Here is a 24,372-nt window from a genome sequence, read left to right on the forward strand (position 1 = left end):
GTAAATGACAAAGCAGATGTCAAAACAAGAACATAATATAGTCTGCTATAAGAAAAACATTTACAAAATGGCAAAGTATAATGTGTAGTATTACAGAAAAATATCAGAAAAATAAGTAAAAGTAAAATTAAGTATAGCATATGATAACACATGTTACTTCATGCCTTGCAAGAGCTAGACTTGTTCATGTTTAACTATACTATACTAGGAATTTATTGACAGTAGAATATATCATACTATATAGTATATTCATACTAAGTTAGCTAACTTAATATAGATTGTGTCTGAAGTTTGGGTTCCGACACGCTGACATCCGTTGCAGCTTTGTTTCTGGCGGACAGTTGTTTGAACGACACCGATGACGACACGAGAGGATGTGGGAGGGGACTGGGAGCCTGAGCGGGCGTGGTTTCCGCATGGTCCTAGTGCGTGAGGGCTAATTCCCTGTCCTCAGCTGTCACCTCTCCACAAAGCAGAACTTGCTTCATGTGTCAGCGTGATTGAATGCACAAGTCAAAACAATAACAGACCGCGAGTCATTTCAAAACTAGTTTATTTCCCGACGTTAAAGGAAAGTAATGGTGAACTGCAACCTTTTACGGAGCTGAACAGGTCGAGCCTCATCTACTGCACCGATGCCTGGAATGATTTCATTTAGGATCAATAGATTATGTAAAATATTCTTTACAGCAAAAGGATTGAAACTACATAGTAAAATACTGTACAGTGTTTTGCACACATAGTAAGCACTTTCAACATAACAGTATTTAATCCCTAGAGGCAGACATTTATAGATCAGGAGTTGATCAATATGGCGGGTAACCGGTTCAATTAGCACAAGAGCTGAAGGAAAATAGAAAAATATAGAATTTTATGTGATAATATTGAGAGGGTTAAGTGCTTCGTGGCAAGAGAAAGGACATCAAAGTGATTGGATGAAGAGCAGCAATCCAGGACCTATAAATGCTTCATGGCGGTAAGATGGAGAGAGATAAAGGGCTGGTCCAAACGAGGTACTGTTAAAGTACTGAACACATTCAGACTCCTGCTCATCTCCGACTTATAGAATTGAGAAAAAAATAACGTGCTGGATGATGGCTTTGAGAAGCACACCCTGCTAACGTGTGACAGTGGCAGTTTTTCAAAAGATTTTGAACACTTTTTATACTGAGCGACGACATATTTTCCTCCCTCTTCCAGACACATTGCACATAAGCGGAGGTTGGTATGCATTTGTTGTATTTACAATTGAATGCAGCACAAATAACTTAGCCTTGGCTTAATGTCCAACTACATTACCAGGCGCTGTATGTGTGCGTTGGTGATTCTTTTCACCAAAAAGTTAAAAGTTTGTTTGTGTTTTTTTTTTTTTTCTTATGAATAAACATGTTTCTGATTCTGATTCTGACATTCATCTTCCTCATTTATCTGCCGAGTCCTGTCCTCTCTCATCTTGCGGCGCTCGAGTGTTATCTGCGACGGGGGGGGGGGGGGGGGCGTCACTGCATTTTGAAGACATTTTCAGGCATTCATCATCTCTTCTGTTCGCCCCCTTCAAAAACAAAGGACTAGCTATAGCTCTCAGCATTTTAAAAAGTCTGACACTGGAACATTATAATGACATGAACAGGGTTTTGTTACGAGGGCAATCTGCTCGTGTCCTCTTTCATCAGCTGTGTCGAGGGTCCTCTTGCACTCGCTAGTCCTCCTGGCTCCGTCGGGTTTGTGAGCGGACCCTTCTCACTCCTACACTCTCCTTGGTGAGGTTCCCAGTCAAAGCAGCATCGTGGACCTGCTTCATGTTCTCCTGGACTTCAGCTTTGGCGTGCTGCAGCAGGTCAGCCTGACCCTGAGAGAGAGAAGAACAAGCGACATCAGGAGAGAAGTGAGAGAGTGCAGGGAAGCAAGTAGAGATGGGGGCAGGGGGGGGGGGGCAGATGGGGAGGTTAAACGAGAGCAAAAAGATGAGCAACTAGTCGGAAGCCGAAAACATGTTCTCGTGGTCGACCCCGAAGGCTGTTGGTGTTGTTTTTGTACGAGCGTGTGTTGCTGACCTTAAGGATGGTGATGTTCCAGCTGAAACTCTCCAGCGCCCGATTGACCTTGCGACCCCTCAGCCCCTCCTTTGCCGCCAGGCTCTGCAGCTTCTCATGAAACTCCATGGCTAGAGCCAAAAATACACACAGCCAGAGCAGGTTACAGAGCGATGCTTTTAAGGGAAACTTCATTAAAAAGATATCTCAGAGATCAACCTGAAAAAAAATATAGCACGGTCAACTTATTTTTCCTGTGTGTATGTAATTATTCACCATAAGCATCATCCAAAAGAGTTTTTTGTTTTTATTGATAAAAGGCAATGCTTTTATTTGCCACTCTTAAGAGAAGAGAATGGTAGATGAGATTACTATTCAGGTGTGAGAAGAATAACAACAATACTATTTGCACCTGTTTACATCCGGGTGTGTAGAGCAAAGCACTCAGGTGATCGTTGCACATTATAAACTGTGTGTATGTATGTAGCCGACTGTCGGCTAACGTTATGTCTATTGTTCCTAAACCTAAACAAGGAACATAAACCACGGTCTCCTTGGTGACAGTCATGATACCCGCAACACATACTTTTTAACTCCTACTATTATCATTGTTACTCCATTTTATTTCCGTTTGGCCATCAAATTATTGCTAAATCAAATAGCCTAGTCAACTTGACCGCATGTAAATAGCCGGAGACGTATCTGAAAACTGGCCGAGGATGGTTTGTATATCTTTGACGAACAATTGAATTTGAACAACATTTCTATTTGCTGGCCTCTTGCCGTGTGTGTGAGCAGCAAACATTGTTCACAAAAAAATAGACGCGTCAATATTCAACATTCATCGTGACCGCTGAAGAATATTCTGAATGTCAAAACGCATCAATGCTGCGTGTCGAAAATCCAGCATTAAGTGGAATGGCTTGGCGCACTTTGGCTATTAGGAGTATCGGAGATTCAGTAGGTTGCTCTCACACACACACACACACACATACACACTATAGGACACACAGTGATTATCACAGTGACATATTACTGTGTACAAAGTTTATTTTCAATACATGAGTGTAAATATGATTTGAGAGATGTTTGTATGTTCACGGTACAAAAGGCTAAAAAAGGGATTAAAAGAAGATGTATTTCTGTTGTAGGAGTCCAATTATGGAATAATGTTGAAATGGATGTAAGACTGGTGAACTCCTTTTTGGTTTTCAAGGGAATTATTTATAAAACAATTCTTGAGAGTTATAAATGTAATTAAAAACGTATTAATATGGAAGATGTATGTGGTAGTATATATAAATATATTTAGTTTTTTATTTTGTTTTTTATTGTTTTGTTGTTTCATTTTCTTCTTTATTTTATATTAATTTTCTGATTTATTTTGATTTCAATTTAGGATAGGAATTTATCAGCATTTTTTGGTTCTACCTATACCTTTTCAGTCTTTCTCTTTTGTATATTATATAGGATAATATTGTTTTGTATTTGATTTGATTGACTGAATAAAATACACAAACAAACAATTATATGCTCACTTCAGTTCAGTGTGGAAGGTGTCTGCTCACCTATTGCCTTTATTCCACTTGATCACAAATTCACACATTCTGACGTCATCCTATCATCTTGTCGCCGGCATTCCTCAAACCAAGTGGCCAGTGAGTTCATCCTCCACCTGCTTTTCCCCATCAACACCAGCATAAACTCTGGGGAGTCTCCAGTCTTCATATGGGCCTACGCCTAATGAAGAGGCTCCACATCAGTCGGGCCTGATCTTCAGTCTTTCTTGCCACCCTCAATTAATTGCGGAACCCTTCGAATTCATTTCTACTTATTGAAACTCAGATGTTGAGCATCAGATTTCACAAAGTGAGACAAGAAACAGAATGAGCGATGACAGATCCAAAGGAATGATGGAAAGTGGATGGAAAGGCTGAGATACAGAGGGAGGAAGAGAGAGAGAGAGAGAGAGCGCCATTAAAGTCGGGCGAGTTGGAGTTTTTGCAATGACTTGTGTGAGTGTGTGTGTGTGTGTGTGTGTGTGTGTCTGGCTTCCTCTGACTGCCCCGGGCCACTGTCCCACTGTTAACACAGGGCACACACCACTGCGAGCCATCAACGAGCCCCCACTCTCTCTCTCTCTCTCTCTCTCTCTCTCTCTCTCTCTCTCACACACACACACACACACACACACACACACACACACATACTGACAATTCCTCCCACAAAATCACTTTTTGTCACTAAACATCTGCAAACACTGACACACACCTTTACACACATACGTTTGTCACTGCTCGACGTTCACATACACCTACAGAAGTTGCTAAAAAAATAACCTTTACAGCGTCGTTGCTAGGCAACTCAAAGCCAACGTATCAATGTAATGTGTGTGTGTGTGTGTGTTTACGTGCAGTCTATTTCCCTGTGTAACCAAGTGAAGCCAGTGGAGGGAACATTATTAACAAGCCAATACTCGGGCAGTGAGTATACAGACAAAGTATGGTCCTGAAAAATCTATAAATAAAATCTATAAATCCAGATGTGAGCGTCACCCCTATGAAGGTCAGGGCCCTGACGTTCTTAAAGCTTCAGTTCACCTAAATTACAGAAAAAAGCGTTCTTCCAAAAGATATCCCCTTATTTGGTGATGATGGATAATAATAATAATTCATACTCATCAGACCAGTCAGTGAGTCATCAAGCTAATGGTGCATGTTAATCCATTATCCAAATGACATACTGTAACTATTACATAGTTTGTCCAACAGGTCACTCTCGCAACTTCGACTCCACAATGAGGCTTTCAGCAACTACGTCACAATTCTCAAACAGACAATATTAAAGGAAACTTCTCCAAATGTTTGTTGTTTATTTATCTATTTTATAACCAAATATCAATGTGCTTTCACATACCTTTAGTGTTATTGTAATACTTGATTTGCCCAGCTTTACAGAAACACTTTACTGAAGTGAGGAGAATTATATTTTATGAGTAGTTATCAATACATTTCCAGGAAACATCAGATAAACCACTGAGCTCTCTGTCTATTGTTTTCATTGGAACCACTAACTAGCAAAGAAATAGTCCAACAGTGTGTTGCGTTGATTACCCAGCATAACAAGGACATTGTTTTTGGAAAGACACAAGACTGAAAATAATATAAAAATCAATTTCACACCCCCTAAAATTTTTTGTTATTTCTATCCGACCTCCAGTGATGAAACTTCTCACTCAGTGAAGTGGTTTCACCCTGGATGTGTGAACGGTATGCTCGTGCGTCACTAATGGGTGTGATTTAATTTCGAAAATGAGGACTGCAAAAATATTTCCGCGTGAAGTTACTTTTTGTTAAGAGACAGATATCTCAAAGCCTGGGAAGAAATAAAACCCAAACTATCTGCATGACTCTATACACCACAGAAACTAGGAGATCAAATGAGTGTTTTTTCAAATGTGCATGAACCGGTCCTTTGACAGACATTCTGATACTCCCTCTTCTCCCTCGGGTTCTTGTCTTCCTCCCAGCGTTGCCTCTAGCTCTCCATCTTCCCACGGCTTTCTTCTCCAGCTCCGTTTAACTGCTCTGATGTATTGGTGCAGATATTCATCTCCTCCACCAGCCGTCCCACGGCTCCCTCTGAGTGACCTGGTTATGCCTCCTCATTGCCGACCCAACACAGCTGAGGAGGACCCCCGCCTCGGGATCACCTGATTGCCGACTCTACTCCGTACACACAGGAAGTGCTTTGTTCATAAGCTCTGATCTGGGATACTTGAATTTCACATTTGATCAGAGATAGGTTAGTGCAAGTAAGTTCATCTGAACAAGAGACGCTGTGACTCCAGAAAACCTCAAATGAACTTCAGTTGAGGATGTAATGAGCTGTCTGGGAACAAACATGAAAACAACAATAATCTCTGTTAAACACCCTTTCTCCACAATTCGCCCAGTTAACCATTATCTTCCTCTCAAAATATCAATTCACCCTCAGGTTTACCTTCATTTCTCCTTCATCTCCACTTTTCTATTCATGGCAGGATTGAAAAGCATTTCGAGCCACACTGGTTCTATTCGGTCAACAACATGTCCCACATATTGAATTCTCTGAACGTGTTTTATGTGTGTTATGTTATGGGCCCTTCGAGGGATTGGCATTATAAATTAGCATCAGCTATAAATGCAGTGATACATTGCATGCAATATTTACTCTATTGTATTTATCCAGACCAAATTAACATTAACTCTTGAAACCATAGATGCTTAAATAAAATCATGTCCGTTACTGAAGCTTTATAAAATCCTTTACCTACAGGAATATATACATTTTGTGAATTTGTTTATTTTTTCCCTCTCCAAGACCCTGGTTAACACTTCCAAATCTCACTCACAGTGTCTCCTGAGTGACAGCGGAGGACTGAGCGGAGGAGGGGAAGGGGATGTGGGTATGACTGAGTATTGCTGTTTGTTTGTTGCCTTTCTGACGACAGGCTGGCTGACTGATGTCATATAATCAAGGCGGTCCTGCTGAAGTAAACAAGCCTCTGCCAACCATCACAGAAATGATATCAGCAGGTCAGCTTCGCTCGACAGACGGAAGGAAGCTCGATGACGGGAGCTGCACGAATGTAAACCCCATAAATCCAAAACGTACAGATGAACCAGGCCAGTATGACGACTTATTTACAGGTAACCTCGTATGACACATGCTGACTTTGGCAAATGCCTGCAGAAGATGGGATTTGAAACATATGGTGGGAGAGGAAAGGAAAGGAAAGAGCATCAGAGGACAGAAAATACAAGGGAGAGAAAATAAATGGGATACAAGAAGAGGAAAGGAAGGAAATAAATAAAACCGAGATACAAGGAGATTAGAGGAAAGAGCATAATAAAAAAGGAAAGTAAATGGGTTAGGGGGCAGAGGAAAAGAAAGGGAAGAATGATGGGAAAGAACATTCAAGAAGAGGAGAGAGGGAAGGGGAGAACATGAAAAGAGAGACATGAGAGAACCCAGGAGAGGAAAGTGTCAAAGCAAAAACAAAAGAGAATGAGGGAAGGAACGACATAGACAGTGAATTAAAAGAAAGTAAAAAGGATAATAGAAGAGAAGACAAGCAAAAGCAAAGGAGGAGAGGGAATGAAATGAGGGGAGTTGAGTGAAAGGCAAAAGCAGCGGCTGCAATGTGGACAACGGCCCTGTCGAAGAGGCTATGGGTGGACTGGGAACATGGACGTGGTTTTCTACACACCATAACACATCTCGTACACACAGTGACACACGCACGGCTACACACCCGCGGACTGTATCTGGAGGATCCGGCCGTAGATTCCATCGGAGAGCTCCATCACTGCTCTGCTCGCTTGGACCATCTGCAGACAGGAGACATCTGTTAGCATGTGGAGCACCACACCCCTTTGCTCCTCATCGGATTCTCTGTGTGTACATCACATGTGTAACCCACTGATTGGCTCATTGAGGCAAATCATTTCATTGGCCAATCCAGGACCAGAGTCCTGATAAATATCCGGGTCAAGGAAGGTCACTTCCTGTTTTGATTGGGTACCAGACAGCGGTCAGGTTTTTTAGGTGGTCAGACGCAGATGACCACCACTTTGTATCAGATGGCGAGCAACCCACAAGTTGGATCGACATGATGACTGCCCACTTTGACCAAGTTTATTTTTCATGATAAATATATGTGTGTGTTACTTCATTTTTGTTGAAATTTCAGTAAAAACCCTTAAAACTGAACTATTTGATTTGGTGTTTTTTTCCCACGAGAATTGAGCTCCGGAGCCATAACTACAGTACATCAATTTGACCAGATCCAATTCAACAAGACTCAGACAGTCATCCTTATTTCCTGCCTCTGTGGTTTGCCTCTCCCTCCCGGCATCATGATTGAGGTGTGCAATCCATTTAGGTGAACAATATTAAAATCTATGCTAATGATATTCGGCAAGCTTTTTTCAAATCTGATCCGCTTGGCTGGCAACGTGAAGTGGCTAACCACACACAGAGACACACGCAAACACACATTTTTACTAACACACCAATGCACAAATACAGTCGCGGGTCTGTGCAGTTGCATAGCGGTGACAAACAACCCGAGTTAAATTAAAGTGTCACGGCTTATACACCGGCGCCTTAATCATAACTTAATAAGTCTAGAGACAGATCCGTTTGTACAGCCTGTTTCTGGCTACAAACCCTCTCTCTCTCTCTCTCTCTCGACAGTTTCTCTATATTGGCAATTTATACTAACTGTGCATCAACCTACCCAAGAGACTCCTGAGGAATATCTCATATTAAACACAAGCACGTGCACTTTGAGTAAATATCAATCAAGAAAAGTATTGCATCAGCCAGACGAACGGCAAAAAAAGGGGGACGCAATGTTGTTTACCACAGCAACACTTTAAGGTGGCAGTACAGGCTGGAGTGCTGGACCACATAGAGGTGGCCTGTCACAGTCTAACAAGACCCAGAGGGAAAAGAGGAGGCAGGAACTAAGACAGATAAATGAGTGAAAGAAGGGATGAGTGGAAGGCTGAAAGACTGAGAGAGACCAATGGGAAATATGTTAAAGTGAGGACAGAAAGCGAGGCGGTCATTCTATCCTTAAAGCTGAGCAACCTCAACCCACCTAAAAAACCAATCCGCCTTATTGGCTATTTGATGAGCTGACTAGGACTAATTGACCACTCGGACCCCTATTTTCCCATTGTCCCCCTTTCTCTCTTGAAAGGCTGGAGTTATTCTTAGACATCATTAAACAAATGAAGTCTGTTGAATAACTTCCTCCTAGGTCAATGAAAGATTATTCGGGTGGAAACACACGGTGCATTCAGGCCACGGGGAGAATGTCGCCCATGTGTTTACCGGACCTTGTTCCTCCCAGAACAAACGGGAACGTTGTCTGCTTCATAACAATGAGAGCCCAATTTGTGCTCGAGAATATATTGGTTAAAAAGGAAGCTTTTGTCTGGGAGGAAGGGGTCATTGTTAGGTCAAGTACACAGGAGACGGGATGCGGTTCACTCATTTGTGATATCTGTTGCGTTCCTTCCTTTCGATGCATTTAAGAGATGAGAAACTCCATTCGGTGAACAACTATAAGTATAAAAACTGTGTCTTCTTTTCTCACCATTTCATAGGTGGAGACAACCCGACGAAGGACATCCGGTAGGGGCCCCTGAGGCTCCAGTGTGGGGTAGTGGTCAAGCAGGTTGAACAGTAGTAAAGGTGCCCCGTCTGGTCCTGACACCCTGGAGCCCAGAGCTAGGACGCACTGCATGAGGTTAGCCACGGCGGATACGCCACACAGCTCCCTGAACACTGCTGCTGAGTTCTGGTGGGGAAAAAAGAGGATCAAAAGATAGAATAACCTGCACATTTAAATGAACACAAAGTTTTCCAATCTTCCTCGGTCTTATTTCCTGACCTCGATGGAAAAACAGAAAATCTGTAAAATCTCCCTCTGTCTCCCACTTGATTTCCTCTCTCTCCCTCTCTCCCCCCCTCTCTCTATCTCTCCCTCTCTCTCTCCCTATCTCTTATTATTAGCTTTTTGTCTTTTCATCTCCTGCAGCTGTGCCGTTGTCGTAGTTCAGGTTGTAATCCATCGATGCGGATGCCAGCGGTCTCACCACACTGACTGAACATAATTACTGGTTTTATTGCCCCACGGTGACACACAGACAAAATTGCTGCCTGGCTTGTTGGTTAGATCAGCTATTTTTCAACTATTGACTGAAACTTGGCACCAGTGGCAGAGAAATTAGATATCCCTTTTCACTCGCCAGTCACTTCCAATGAGCATGAGCAATGCTGATTATTTGGGTCTATAACGTGTTAAAAAAGTGTTAAAAACAACAAACATAATATAATTCATAATGTTTGCGTTGACAAGGAGCCCAAAACCCGTATTCAAAGCAGCAAATAATCAAATTTGAAGCTGGAACTAGTATTTGTTGGATAAATGACGAATTAAACATTTGTAGTAAGTCATTTTTTCACTCTTACTCACCTGCATATTTTCCCTCAGGTCCGTCGCTTCTCTCAGCGGAGGAGCAGCCATCTTGAAAACCTCATCGACAGCCCGGACCCCCAAGTCCCTCAGAGCTGTGTAGTCCCTTCTCTTGCGGGCCTTCCGCACAGACAGTCCCCTTTTGTGAGGCTTCCCCCCCCCCCTCCGATTGGTGAGGGCCACATGGACAAAGAGCTGGGCGTGGGGAAGTTCCTCCCCGGTCAGAGACTGGAGCGGTATATGTCGGTAGCCCGGTTGAAGACACTCCAGAGGAATGGTGTACTGGCCTGTGGCAGAAGGGACGTTTCATTTGAAAAGAGAACTCAAAATGAAAACATGTCCGGTCTCATCCGCTCTTACAAACTGAAACGATAAAATCCTCGGGTGTGAGTCCGTTCACAGTGACTCCAATGACCTCTGACCCTGACACCAACCTATGAACTCATCCCCGATGAAATCGTCATCCAGCACCACAAAGCGGACCATGGCGAGCTCCGGCAGGTTGATCTGGAACTCAAAGCTCTCATCAAAGACGGGGTTGTCCCCGTTCTGGGTCACCGTCCTGGTGCGGCGCTCCGTGCAGTCGGCGGGGATACCGTGGATCTCCACGCACACGTAGGGGTCCACGACGTCTCCTTTGGCCCCCGCACCACGCGGCTTGGGCAAGTTCTGGCCGCTTATCACCTGCGGAGGAAGAAACATACTCGGGAGTCTCTCGGATTGCTCCAGTCCATTAGAACTCGTGTGGTAATCCCGGCATACCTTCACATGGAGCAGCTGTGGAGACACACCGGGCACCGTGTCTCGGGTGTCTGCGCTGAAATAAGACACCTCCTGGCGCATGATGGCGGGCCGCAGAACGTAACCACAGTTCCCGTTCTGCCGGAACCAGGCTGTGTTCAGGTCCATCATCAGTCCTGCCGTCTGAAAATTCATAGAAACTATCTGGCAACCGCACTTCCACAGGTCCTGAGGGTTCATGTTGCTCGAGTCAATACGCATGGGGTTGGGGTACACCCGGGACAGGAAATGCTTGTTGTGGTTGACAAATTCTCCAGGGCTCTCGCCAGCGAGACGCACGGCCAGAGACTCATGGAAGGAACACAGTTCCCAAGGGTTTCGGCCTTCGGATGATGTGGGGAAGTCAACGAAGCGGACTGAGCGGCAAAGAGTGACGAGGGCAGAGAGCTCCTTCAAGAGTTGGAATCGTTTGGGGAGAGGAATCGACTGAGTGACCGCCGTGAAAGAGACACTTTTCTGCACCATGTCCTTCTCATTTCCTCCAGGTGCTGCCACTCCACTGCCAACCGCTTTCAACTTTTGACACATCTCTGCCCCTTCATCCTCCTCACTTACCTCCCCGTCCTCGGCATCAGGATCTGGGCCCAACCTTTTACCCTTGAGTAGAATCCGTTGCCTGAGAGCATGTGGCGACGGTAAGTACGACTCCCCTTCGAGTGGAGCTTCTGTGTATAACTTCTCCCCTAGTATCCTCATGAGATGCTGCCACATCACTTTCTGCTGTTGAAGTGAACAGTGGTTCTCAAGACATATAATTAACGGGTACTGCGAGGCCACAAACGCAAATTTTCCAATCGCTTCTAACACGCAACGCAGGGCCAGCGGTGGCGAGAGAGTGTGTCCCGTACACACCACCGGATCCCCATCGGGGCCGTCCCAAACGTCCACCTCCACACATCGGCAACCCATCTTCAGCGCGCGGATGTAGCCGGAGATGTCGGACAGACCTCGAAACTGGTCCTCGATGAGGTAGGTGTTGTGGGAGGAGCTGATGTAGTAGTGAGACAAAGGCTGGGACATGTCCTGGCACACGGCGTCATGCTCCCTGTCGAACAGGTGGCACTCTGCCGAGGTGAGGTAGCTGGTGAAGCCATCCAGGGACAGGTATCCCTCCTGCCGGCCCTCTTCGGATCGCTCGTGGGACTGGATGAGCTTCAAGCTGGTCTCCTCACTCACCTTGAGGTCACAGTAAGAGAAGGGAAATCAAAGATGAAGAATCAAAACGGGAAAGAGTTGTAATGATGTAATAAAGACTGGGATTTCAAAGTATATGTCTGACTTGTTTTCTGTTATTTGTGTGCACTGTGAGTTCATGTTACCCACTTGAGTCATGCCTTGCTCAGCCTCGAGGAACCTCATCAGGTCTTTGGTGTCCAGGAACTCCTTGTTGCTCGAGAACTGCACCAACAGAAAGTAGATCTCCGGACGTGTGCAAAAGTCGTGGAAGACCTCGATGAACTCCTGCATGGTGACTCGCTCATTTCTTCCGATCGGTCTTTTGTTTTCCACGTGATCTTCAACGCCAGATTCGTTATCGAGAGCGAGGCCACACATCCTCTCCCGGACTCTCTGAAGCTCTTTGAACCTGTGCTCAACTTTGCGGGAGCCGACCCCGGGGTTCACGCTCTGTATCAGCCTCACGGCCAACTGCAAGCGGATCCCTTCCTCCACGTCTTCCTGTCCGTACGAATCAGCCGCCGAGGAGAACAACTGCTCCAGCCAACCCAGACGAAGGCTGTCCTGACTGCTGGAGAGCATGTCCAGGGCATGTTTCCCATACTGCATCAGATACCTGGAGGAAGAATGGACAAGGGAGATGCAAATAATAATAATATGTTCCTTACTATACTTATCCATCACAACTATATAGGGTTTTTCTTTCAGCTGACATTCACATCAAATACATGTCCTGTAGCAGTAGAACATCCCTCCACTAAAAACAAATCTCAAAGGAGCAAAAAACGAAATCAGCTCCCTGAGATCTCTCTGTTCCCCACATTATAATCAATAAAGGAGGAAAACCAAAGCCTAAGACACAAGGAGATATCATGTTGGACTGACGTCAAGGTCCTAACTTAATTAGCTAGATTAGTCTCTACCCCACATGTGCAAAGCTTGAGTTCAAACATAAATTAAATCCTTTTAATTTTGTGTTCATCTTCATGTCATGTGTGTGTCTCCACATGAAGAAGTACAACATATGCACGAGCACCAAGACATTCACAAGAGCCCGTCAGTTGTGTTTTTTTGGCTGTATAAATAAAACCGACTATGCTTCTGTCATGAAAGCCTTTTCATTCACTTTATTTGATTAGTTCAGCACAGGGTGGTCCAGAAGAACTTAGCTCAAGATCAATTCAGATTCATGGCTGAACTCGTCCGTTCCACAACCAAAACATCAACAAAAAAGTTTGACCTAGAACACTTTATTGACAGTTGTCATTATATGATATTGTACTTTGAGTGTCTTTACTGGAGACTAGTGCTGTAGTGTACTGCTGAATTGATGTTTAGGAGCCCTGAGAATCAGAAGATTATTTCACTTAATTAAATGTGTGTTGTGTGTTTCTACTATATATTACATTACAGGTGTATAACATGGAAGACCGCTCCCAGTTCTTGCTGTGTCATACCTCAGGCCCGTCACCCAAATGTTAGCCACTTCAGCAGAGTTGGCCACCAGGTCCAAGCTTTCATACATCTCTCCATAGATGATGGAGAACGCACAGTCCTCGGAAATCTGCTCGTAAACTCCGCTGGTGCGGAAAGTTCCTGTGTTACGACCGGTCCGTACCTAGAGTGAGACCACAGGTGATGCAAAAACAAGTTAAAAACATAAATAAAATCTCTGGTGGCCTTCCTTATGATTCAGGGTTGTAAATATTCCCATATTGCTTTTGTCTAAAAGACTCGGTGAGATCATTAATAAAGTGATGGAGGGTAAATTTAGACCAGAGGTATTTAAAGAGAAAGAGGACTCTTAACACCTTCAGGGGAAGCTTAGAAGTGAAAACATATGATATTTGGTATTACATTGGTTATCAAAAGAAGATTAGTTATAACACGATGTGTGTGAATTGCTTAAAGAAATTGTTTAGTGATACAGTAGTTTGGGAGAATTTAGTTGTTCCCACTCCCCCAGAGTCATGAACCAATAGATGCCTTCGGATAGGATTGTGTGAATGGTCAAGTGAAGTGTGAAGCGTCTAAAGGTCCAAATAACATAATCAGAAAGAAAACTATGTGGGAGGTCAGGGGGCACCTTGTTCCCAGCTTTGAGAGGAGGCCCACAGTCTCTCTTTGAAAAGCCTTAATTTAAACGTTTCTTTCTCTGGACACTGACCTCCCTGATGGAGGCCAGAGAGATGCGGGCTTTGTCGGACTCCTTTTTGGATGGCTCCCAGCACAGAGCCTGGAGGCCCGCGTCCAGCAGGTAGTAACGCAGGTAAACACGGGAGTTGGTTCGGACTTTCTTCAGCTCAATCCCCTCAACCTGAAACGAATAAATGAAGTTGTCAACCGTTGACTTTCAGTGTAACGCTCACTCTCTTTCACTTGAACCAGCTCCCCGTCGGGTTCGACAGGCTCGGGAGCCTTTTATTTAAAAGTAAACTCTTTGCACAGATAAATACATATGCAACTCAAGATAAATAAGCTTCGCAATCCACTTTGCAATATCAACAACCATTCAGTCTGACTATTATAAACTCTTTACTTATTTATTCTACCTTTACTGTGTGATTACGTATTTATGGTACTTCTTTTTCTACTTATTGCTCTTCCTTGTTCGTTTGCACTATTCACTATGTTGCTGTAAAACCGCGCATTTCCCCGCGTCGGAACTAATAAAGAATTATCTTATCTTATATTCCATGTCAAGGTTTACAATGTGGCGGACCCACCATGGAGTGGATACAGTCTGCAGCGCTGCTGATCTTCTTTTCTGAGAGGCTGCTGCTGAAGGACACCGTCTTCTTCCTATCCCGACCAGCACGTGACCCATCCTGATGAGACGGTGTGGGGGGGGGGGGGGGGGGGATGAAAAGACGGCGCGGATAAAGATAGGAGGAGGGAGGGGGTGCAATAAGAACACAAATGAGTACAAAGAGAGAGAGAGAGAGAGAGACAGACAGTTATCCCTCTGAACAGTATTCTTTGCCTGGGCATGCCAAAAAAAAAATTCCCATCCAGAATGGATCTCCATGGATTAAAAGGCATGTCCGTTTATATAACAATATATAAACACAGATTATTTGGTCTACTACCTAGAGCCTCCTCCTCCCAATCTGTTGTTTTTCCTGATACTAAAAGCCTTTCTTTGCCCTTGCTTTTTTACCATTAATCATACCTGACCAGACAGAGGCAGCGGCATTCTAATTCTGCCCTTCCGCCACGACGCTGGCAGACTCAATCAGTTTATCTGAGCTCACCATCGCAGCTCGTCCGTCTGATTTATTGATCGATCAGATATCACCCCCACAGAGAACAAATATGTGGGCAAAGTTATTTAATTATGGATATATTAGAGTACTGATAAAATCCAATCAAAGACCTAATTGAAGTAAATGTAAGGTCGAAGCAGGATGACAGAACTGTAGTTGATTCAACCCTTTATATGACTGAGAACACCAACACACTCAACATGCTACTCTCTTACTTACATATTCTAGGCCTGTAAATCATAACCAGTTTAGCAACAAGTAATACAATTTAATCTTTAAATGTAATTCTTCAATTAAATCTCTAGTAAGATTCCGGATTTTCTTTATGAAAATAAAAAATATCTTGAAATATACTGTATATAACTATACTTTCATTATCGATCAAACCAAAACTTTATTCCAATATTCATATACATACAGGTACATGCATGAGATCTGACCTCTGCATAGTGCCTGGGGAGCAACCTGAGGAGTCAGGTTCAAAGCATCAATGAGAGAACCACCGGCCTTGTTGTGAAAGGACAGGCAGGTTGAGGAATACTCCGGAGAGGTGCGATGACTGAACATGCAGAGTGCGCATGCGCAGGCAGGTAGTCTGCGCAGGCAGGTAGCCCGTCCAATCATCAGGCAACATTTAATTATGGAAGAGGCTATTAGACACAGCGACAGCCATGGATTTATTTTTTAAGAATATGATTTATAGATTGCTATTGTGATGAAAACTAAATTTAAAAAATGTTATGAAAGAATGTTTAATGTTGATGAACATTACCAACCCTAGCTTTAGTCAAATAATTGTTCAATCTTTAATTGTTTTGATTCAATGCTTTCTTTTTTATATGTATTAATACACTAAGCTTTCATTCTATTTAAAAATAAATAATATATGTATTTATTATCAGTCTTTGTTAACATTCAGTTTTCTTTACGGAAGTTATCAAAAATATTTCAGAAAAATACAGTGAGAGCAGATATTAAAATAAAATCCAGCAGTCAGTTAGTATATTTATCATATATCCCTTCCTGTCATTGTCTGGGGCTGTCAAGCCTAATATCAGCTGTTTAAATCCATCCAATAGCACAGCGACAGACCTACACTGTTAGCCTATCATCTACCAGCTGTCTCTTTTCAATATGATTCTCTCGATGCCTTTGGGACATTCATGCTGCGGTTACACAAGTTGCTTCACCTCCCCATCACCACCCGGTCGTTGCATATTCATCAGCTTCATTGTTTCATCATTTTATCAGCCTTCCAGTCTCAGTAGGATCATCAGCCGCCACCAACCCCAGTGTCTCGACTCCACAGAGGGGTGTATGTTGCTGCGGCTCAGAAGACCCAAGATCTCCCAGTAGAATTGAAGTCAATACTTCATTCTCTGTGATCATAAATAATTATTAGTTAGTAAAAAAAAACCTCTGATAATCAGTTTTAGCCCCTAAAAAAAGATTTGAACAGAATGAAACACTGACTTGATTCAGTGTTCTCTCTATAAAGTGGCGTTCACTCTTTGGAGTGTTTCAGCAACACCACTCAAAGAAGAAGACTCAGATTCACCACAGCAACAGCGTTTATTTCGAGAAAAAAAGACCCCAATTTAAATAAGAAAGCTCATGGGAAATTCCTCAGTGATGAAGAGCCAATACTTATTGACTTAACACACACATATAGACACATGCACCTTCACAGAGGAAACAGTCCCACTCCAATCAGTCCCACTCTCTCATCCCTTCATACAATGTGGTGACAGGCACCGGAGATCAATGTTGGTCTCAATCTATATGTCTTCCTGTGTGTGTGTGTGTGTGTGTGTAGGTGTGTGTGTGTGTGTGTGACATTAGCGGTAATGGTCCCTGTGTGGCTGCACCAGCATCAGTCACAGTGCACAAAATACCCATTTAGGAAATTCTCATCAGAAAAAAAATGGTCTCCACAGACATGCACTATGTGACCAGTAAAAAACACGTCATTCTTGATTAATAGACAAGCGATGGACAAATGGGCCTTCCCTTAAAAAAATTGAATAAACCTCACACGGTGCGTGCCGTTCACAAGCTGTTTGCAGCGGGGGAAACACCAGTATTCTCCCAGGGGCCGTGGAGGCTGTCCTGCACGTGGACCTCTGTTACGCCTGCGACAGAAATGTTCTGATAAAGAGAGAGACACAACCAAACAACGTTGACGTCACTGCAGACTCTCATCCTGACAAGATGAAACTAGAGTGCACAGATTAACCTGTAAGAGGATAAACACATGAACCAAATACTCAGGTAAATGTAATGAATGTTCCATGGAAAAGAGGCACACATTGTCTCAGGAGATTAGAGCACAAACACACACACACACACACACACACAACAAAACAAATTCCGCCTCTAGTCTAGACACTAATCAAATAAAAATGAAATCCATTTCACTTCAATCTCTGATAGAATGTACTCTATGTTTCATGTTTCCATCACAAATGCTCTTTTTTTGTTTTTCTGACTGAGAGGAAGATAAGTCTCCAAAACCACCACGGCGCTTCAAAACAGGAAGCCGCGTGTCAACTCGTCACAGAGCTTCCCGTTCACTGAGGGTCAAGTGAGGCGACAACACCAAGGACAAAGAAAAAGAAGGAACGAATGCTCGATGCAGTAATACAGTAACGGCAGATGTCACTGTTGGGTGAAAACCTCATTGTTCCAAATTCAAATTATTGATCCTTTATATTTATTTTTAGGTGTAACACATATGTGAGCCCATGAAGTGATTTATTCAAAACCGAAGATTACTGTGAATACATTTGGAAAATTGCTCTGAGATTACTGATGTCCCTGATGGAACATGTTGACTGATTGAACTGGAGGGACAGATGGATGGATGAAGGGCGAGAGAAATGGGGAAGACTGTGTGGCAGCGCAGATTAGATGCAGTTATCTGAGAAGGACCCACAAGAAGACAGAGACACATCACAAGAAAAATTGTAACTTGAGAAAAAAACACAGATGAGCTACGAGAAGGATGGAGAGAAATAAATAAAGGAGCTCTTTGGTAGATTACTGTCTCTGTCTTCATGCGTACAGAGCCCTTGGTATTCGCCTGTAGCATGGCCTTTATTAGCCAACATGCATGGCATGATGTATGAGAGTGTATGTTGATATGGATGCAACACGCTTGTACCACTAATTACAGCATCTCAAGAGTCAGCAGAATGAAGATGAAAGTCATTAGTGGGTGTCATCTTTGATCCACTAATTAAGACAAACAGGACATGTGAGAAAGAGAGGTGGTTGTTAAATGGAAGAGACAGAGCAGTGAGAAGGGTGGGGAAGCAGATCTGTCTTCCCTCTCGCCTTGTGGGTTTCACGGCAGATGAAGGATGATTAATGGCACAGTTTGTTCCAGTGGCTCTCACCCTGGAGGGGGGGTTGGAGGGTGGTTCAGTGGAAACGTGAGATGATGTATGGAACGTGCAAAATAGACCTTCAATAAGAAAGTTCGGGACTCTACTCTCAAGATTTAATATTTCATTTAAAAATATGGAGCGATTAGGTTTATTTAAGTTTCAACGCAATTCCTTAATCTTAACACTCGCTTCACGGGGCCGGCAGCCAGCCGTATGTGTGTGTGCACATAGTTCTATTCCTACATTATATCAAGGCGAAGGAATAATTGCTCCCGATTGGCTGGCAGGTGTCCATTATATTTGTATAGTTCCATTCAATCACACTGCTCTGAATCACGGAACAAGGCCATTACACTGCAGGTAACCATAGCGACAACAATGACGCTTCTTCCTATGCACCAGTTAACTCTTATACCGAGGAAACTCACCGACATGTGGGTTGAAAAGGATGAGAACGCACACGCAGTTGCACACGTGTGCCTGCAGTCGAGGACGAGACATGAGCATCAAACAGGAAGCACTATGTGGTCTAGTCTTTCTGTCAGCGGCTGAATGTATGAAGGCTGTGAAACAAAAAGTGTGGTGAGCATTCACAGGAACTGCACTGCTCAGTCTGCCTATAAACAAGTAGAGCTGCAGATGCTCTTTTACGCCTCGAACCTTTGAAGTCCCGTGAACGCTCCTGCGCACGCACAAACGCAGTCACAGACACACAATCGAGCACACAAGCCACACAAAATGAAACAAGCAAAGGTCGACGTGAAAATGCCGTCTTGTCAGAGACCTAACCACGACTTCAGCTGACGGACGTCACAGCTGCCCTTACTGGAGAGAGAGGACCACTGAGACCATGAAGGGGCGGTTGGAGTCAGGCCTCAATGATCAAAGCGCCGAGCGGGCTTTTCACACGCTTCAGTCATAACTCAAAAACAGGCTCGAACTCAGAGACACACATGCATGGCTGCATGTATATCATGAATCACCAGTGGGGATCAGACTAGGAGCATGTCCTGGGGCTCCATCACAATCAGTGAGAAGGGGTTTCCACTCCCTGTGCTGTGCAGGGGTCATGCTTATGCAGGCTAAAGTAGTTCAAAGCAGGCTAAATATGTTGATTTGAACTGCAGGAGGTGCTCAGGGCTGCTCTGACTCAAACAACCCAGCTGTGTGTTAAAGCCTCTGGCTAATGCGGCTCCCTCAGTCGGAGGGAGAAACACACACACACACACACACAAGAAGACATTAATATAATGTGCACACAACCCGAAGACTTGAATACTGATGAGGGTACACACACTAAAACAAAGCCGTCCAGTAAAACATGTCTCGGAATGAGATGAAAGTTAAAGGAAAGCAAACATTTTGGGAAATACACTTGTGAGATTAACTGTTCATATCTGTTGCCTAGATTAGATGCTGGAAGCAGGAGAGGGTTAGTTTAGCTGAGCATAAGTCTGGACACAGCCTGGCTCTCTCGACACTTCCGCTTTTTTGTGCAAAGCAAACAATCAAGATATCATGTTTTAATTAGTGAGCTGTACAGGTGTTGTGCAGATGTTTTGCCTTTGTATGGAGCCAGGCGAGCTAGTTCTCTTTATGATGAGCGAAGCTAATCTTTTCCTGGCCCCAATGTCATACTGACATAAGTAGTGTTAATCTTCTCATCGAACACTCTGCAAAAACACTGCAAATGTCTGCAAATATCCAAACATGTTTGTACAATTCCTTAAGTAGTCAGATAAGTTGAAGCATTGCTGTCTCCTTTCAGAGTTGAGACAAGTATTGGCTCATGTGCCTTTAAGGAATAATTATATTGATGTTCTTAATATCTCCAACGCAGAGACTTTGGGGATATTTGGTTTGTGGTACATTCTCTCTCACACACACACACACACACATGCCAACCATGTGTTTCTGAGGAATAAGGGAGCGAGACCGAACAAATAAGAGGACAGCAGAGAGTATGAAGGACATATCGATGAAATACAGTTAAAAGGTACTCTTATTACTTTAGCCGAAACAAACGGGAGCGCACACACACACACACACACACACACACACACAAACTGGACATCAATCACATGACTCGTGTGAAAGGAGTCTGGATTGTCACGTTTCTTGTTTATCTGCCTTTATACCACCCCAGACTCCCGTTGTGTGGAATCCTGAGCCATAGGAGTAGTTTGGGAAACAGCAGGTGGATTCATAACTCTGAGCTCCATCGATCTTAAGCCTCAGGTGTCTGGGATGTTTATGGTATATAGGCCTACTGCTGTGATGGATGGTTTGCTGCACATTCTCAGCATTAACTGTGCCCACTGAATGTGGAGTAGTCAAATATATCATCATACCAAATATGCATGCTTCAATAGGATGCATATGCAGTGTACAGCGCTCCCCCCACACTGTCTGGATGCAGGGCCAGGACTTAATTAACACAATTTCTGAGCCGTAATGAGAGGCCAGAACTTCACTGAAGCAAACAGAGGGTTTTTAAATCCTCTGTGTCGGGCAGCAATGTCGTAACACATAGAAAACAGACAAGAGCAGGCCTGTGTGTGTGCAAGGAGGTCAGGAACATGTGTGAGTGTGTGTATGTGTATGTGTGTGTGTTTCAGTGAAAGAGCGGTAGAAAGTTAGGTTTCATCACCAACTGCTTATGATTTAAGAGCAATATTGCAACATGAAACCGGCAAGGAAATTGGCCAACTGGCCGGCTTCCTGCTTGCCGAGTGGGAGCCAATGAGACACAGACGAAGCCATGTTTGAATAATCATGTCTTTACAGGCAGTATTTCTGGAGACAAGCAGCAACTCAATACAAGACCTCCCACATGCCTTTATGGCCATGAAAGACAAAGTCAGCAGACAAGTTATTGATTCAATGTTGATGATAGTACTTTACCAAAAGAAAGTCACAAAAAAACTAAACTAAATTGCTGAGTGTGATATTTGTGTCAAGGGCTCAATATTAATAAACTTGACATGAGCGCTCAGATCAGCGAAGGCAGCCGGGTTAATTAGATAGGGTTATTCAACTGTGAGCCACACAGGGAGGGGTGCAATTCATCATTTTAATCAAAGACGACAGCAGGTGAATTCACTTTCCGGCTGTAGTCTGTGACACCTCTGACATTGAGTGTTTTAAACTGTGAGGTCACACTCCAGGCTTGGGGTGTAAATGTCTGACAGCTAGGCTGCATATGAACTCACTATCATCTTAAATGCGTTCTGACGTCATACAAATTACCTCTACTCATGTGTCCAACTTTCCAGATGAGGTGACTGAATAGTCTGCTATTCGACAGATGGAAAGGAAGCTGACAGGAAGCAGAGTCACAGTCTCAACTGTTAGTTGTAGTTCCTCCAGAGGTGTTGGGGAAGAGCCACGTGTATTTACGAGTGTGTTGAGTCACACTCAAGTGCTTTCATAGTCACTTTATTGATTGTTTGTTTTTTATTTCTTGCATGCATATGTTTGTTTCCTCCTATATTTCAAAGCAAGATGATCCCCCCCCAACTCCCCGATGGAAATGATGGCCTACCTTGAGACTGCTGCGTCGAGGGATCGCTTGAGAGGCTGAATCTGATCCCGCGCTCTCCCACGTCGGGGACGCGCAGCTGGATTCGTTCCGGACCCTCTTCACGGAGTCTGACACGCCGCAGTTCCCGTTTGACACCCGCTCCCCTCGGCGCGTCTCCGGGCTCACTCCGGCTGCTCTCGACGCAGCTTTCCAGCCAGCAACCGGTGGACCGACGGCGGCGCTCTTGTTATCTCCGAATTCAGCCATGGTGACACTTTGGTTAGGGGGTCGGGTGGGGGGGGAAGGGGAGGGGCTATTTCTCAGACCTCTTGAAAGCGACGCCGCGGCTCCGAACGCAACAACAAAGGTGCACGCGGATCCAGGCGTGCCATCGTGTGAAGTGAACGACAGGCGACCATGCGCAGAGGAAAACAACCTCTCTCTCTCTCTCTCTCTCTCTCTCTCTCTCTCTCTCTCTCTCTCTCTCTCTCTCTCTCTCTCTCTCTCTCTCTCTCTCTCTTACACGCACGCGCACACACACTCACTGAGGGGGGTGACAGTAGGAGAGACAGCTGAGCGACAGCAGTGACCGACACCTTCGACACGTCCACCGCCGACACTCAACACACCTCCGCGGTAGCTGCGTGTGCGCTTGCGCCCCAGAGAATGCACGCGCAGCGGAGGCTGACTGCTCCTCCTCCGCGTCTTCACGCCGCGCTACAGAACAACGTACCGTATCAGGATGGCTTCGGGGCCTGGACGTTTGAATCCGCCCCTGCATGCCGCCTGTCTCGCTCCAGTGTTCCTCAGCAGCATCCGCCGGGTTTATGAGTGCCGCGGCGGCGCGGTGGGCTAATAAAGCCGTCATCGGTCACCCGCCTGTCAGACGGGTGGGTGGTCCGGGCTCCTCCGGCCCTCCAGCAACGAAGTGTGATTTGGTTAAATCACTTTGTCTGCTTGTGCTTTACAGATTAGTTATAATCAACTCTCGGGTTGCCAGGTTGTGAAATATCTCTGTTATTTCTAGAAAAAGGCTGCAGACTATCTTGACCAGTATTCATGTAGGCCCACTTACAACTATTTTTACATTTATAACCGCATACCTAATTGACCCTCTATTATTTACTTTTATTGACATTAATAAAGGATAACCTTCATTAATGACTTATACACATGCAACTGCAGGCATGTCATTTAAACCCCCTCTATTAAATACTTATTAACAATCATCAATACAAACCTGACAATTAAATGTCTTCATTAGTGATTTATAAACACTTAGAAACGAAATGCCTTGTATTGAAACCATCTATTTACTACATTGTTACATTTAGAACTGCATATTTAATAATAAAAACCTCTGAATGATTGACAATCGTAAGACTTGATATTAAAAACCCTTCTTAATTACTTGACATTTGCATAAATCCTGATTGTATCAGAAAGTAAACTGTTGTCAAGGTATTTTTCCAGATTAGACTTGCATTCAAATTAACATTCTTTTGAAACGCACATTTGAGACAGTCCTCTGCGTCATCAACTGCACCTCTAAATTCAATAGAAATCAAGGTCATGATTTTCCTCAAGGATTCCCGGGGACATTGTGATGCATTGCTCAGGGAGAATTGCCAAGATGCCTTCCTCAAGGATAAACGCCAAATAAAACGAATGAGTTCAAGTGAAATAATTACCAGACCACAATTTTCCAGGAAGAAAGTAGAGCAGTGCATCCAGGTCGTATGTTGCATGGACTACTGGATTTATGTGACTCTGCAAGACAAACACCACGCTCTAAATAGCTGAAATGATTTTGCTTGTTGACTAACAGATATACCAGTACTTACACAAATCAAGGCCGGTGACACAACCAATGTGTTGTGTGATTTATGTGATGAAGGTTCCCACCGTTTTCACTGTAACTCCCCCATAATAAAACACATGAGTTCCTCATTTGGAAGAACTTTGTCTGAAGACACAGGAGGCTCACATTTCATTGTCAGCTCAACATGAACATAATTTAGTTTTGCCTCTCCTGGCGGTTCAGTTTGCTCATTTTCTTGAGAGGGAAATAATCACGTAGCTTTCCGGGAGGCTCTCCTTTTGGAGGACATTTACACATGAGCTGAAGGAGGCCTGAAGGGACTAAATAGAG

At 44.0% G+C, this 24,372-nt stretch overlaps 1 protein-coding gene across 1 annotated transcript; it reads right to left on the minus strand.

Moving 5' to 3' along the window:
- Positions 1 to 1,573: 1,573 nt before the first annotated feature.
- Positions 1,574 to 22,487, minus strand: LOC130196214 (inactive phospholipase C-like protein 2). The gene is made up of 12 exons (XM_056418143.1): positions 22,242 to 22,487; positions 14,769 to 14,870; positions 14,210 to 14,359; positions 13,500 to 13,660; positions 12,190 to 12,658; positions 10,828 to 12,042; positions 10,500 to 10,749; positions 10,066 to 10,352; positions 9,184 to 9,387; positions 7,330 to 7,405; positions 2,055 to 2,164; positions 1,574 to 1,849 (listed from the first exon to the last, which is right to left on the minus strand). Exons 1-12 carry the CDS (start codon positions 22,485 to 22,487, stop codon positions 1,700 to 1,702), a joined length of 3,420 nt encoding a protein of 1,139 aa, XP_056274118.1. The 3' UTR covers positions 1,574 to 1,699.
- Positions 22,488 to 24,372: the final 1,885 nt, after the last annotated feature.

The sequence above is a fragment of the Pseudoliparis swirei genome, chromosome 1, assembly GCF_029220125.1.
Source record: "Pseudoliparis swirei isolate HS2019 ecotype Mariana Trench chromosome 1, NWPU_hadal_v1, whole genome shotgun sequence".
Taxonomy (NCBI): Eukaryota; Metazoa; Chordata; class Actinopteri; order Perciformes; family Liparidae; genus Pseudoliparis; species Pseudoliparis swirei.

Bases quoted from the DNA above. Each gene is read 5' to 3' on its own strand.
- LOC130196214 (XM_056418143.1), bottom strand. From the start codon at position 22,487: ATGGCTGAATTCGGAGATAACAAGAGCGCCGCCGTCGGTCCACCGGTT. The intron at 14,360-14,768 runs GTGGGTCCGCCA...TATTCGTTTCAG, and splicing joins CAGACTGTATCCACTCCATG to GTTGAGGGGATTGAGCTGAA. The intron at 10,750-10,827 runs GTATGCCGGGAT...CTTCCTCCGCAG, and splicing joins CACAGCTGCTCCATGTGAAG to GTGATAAGCGGCCAGAACTT.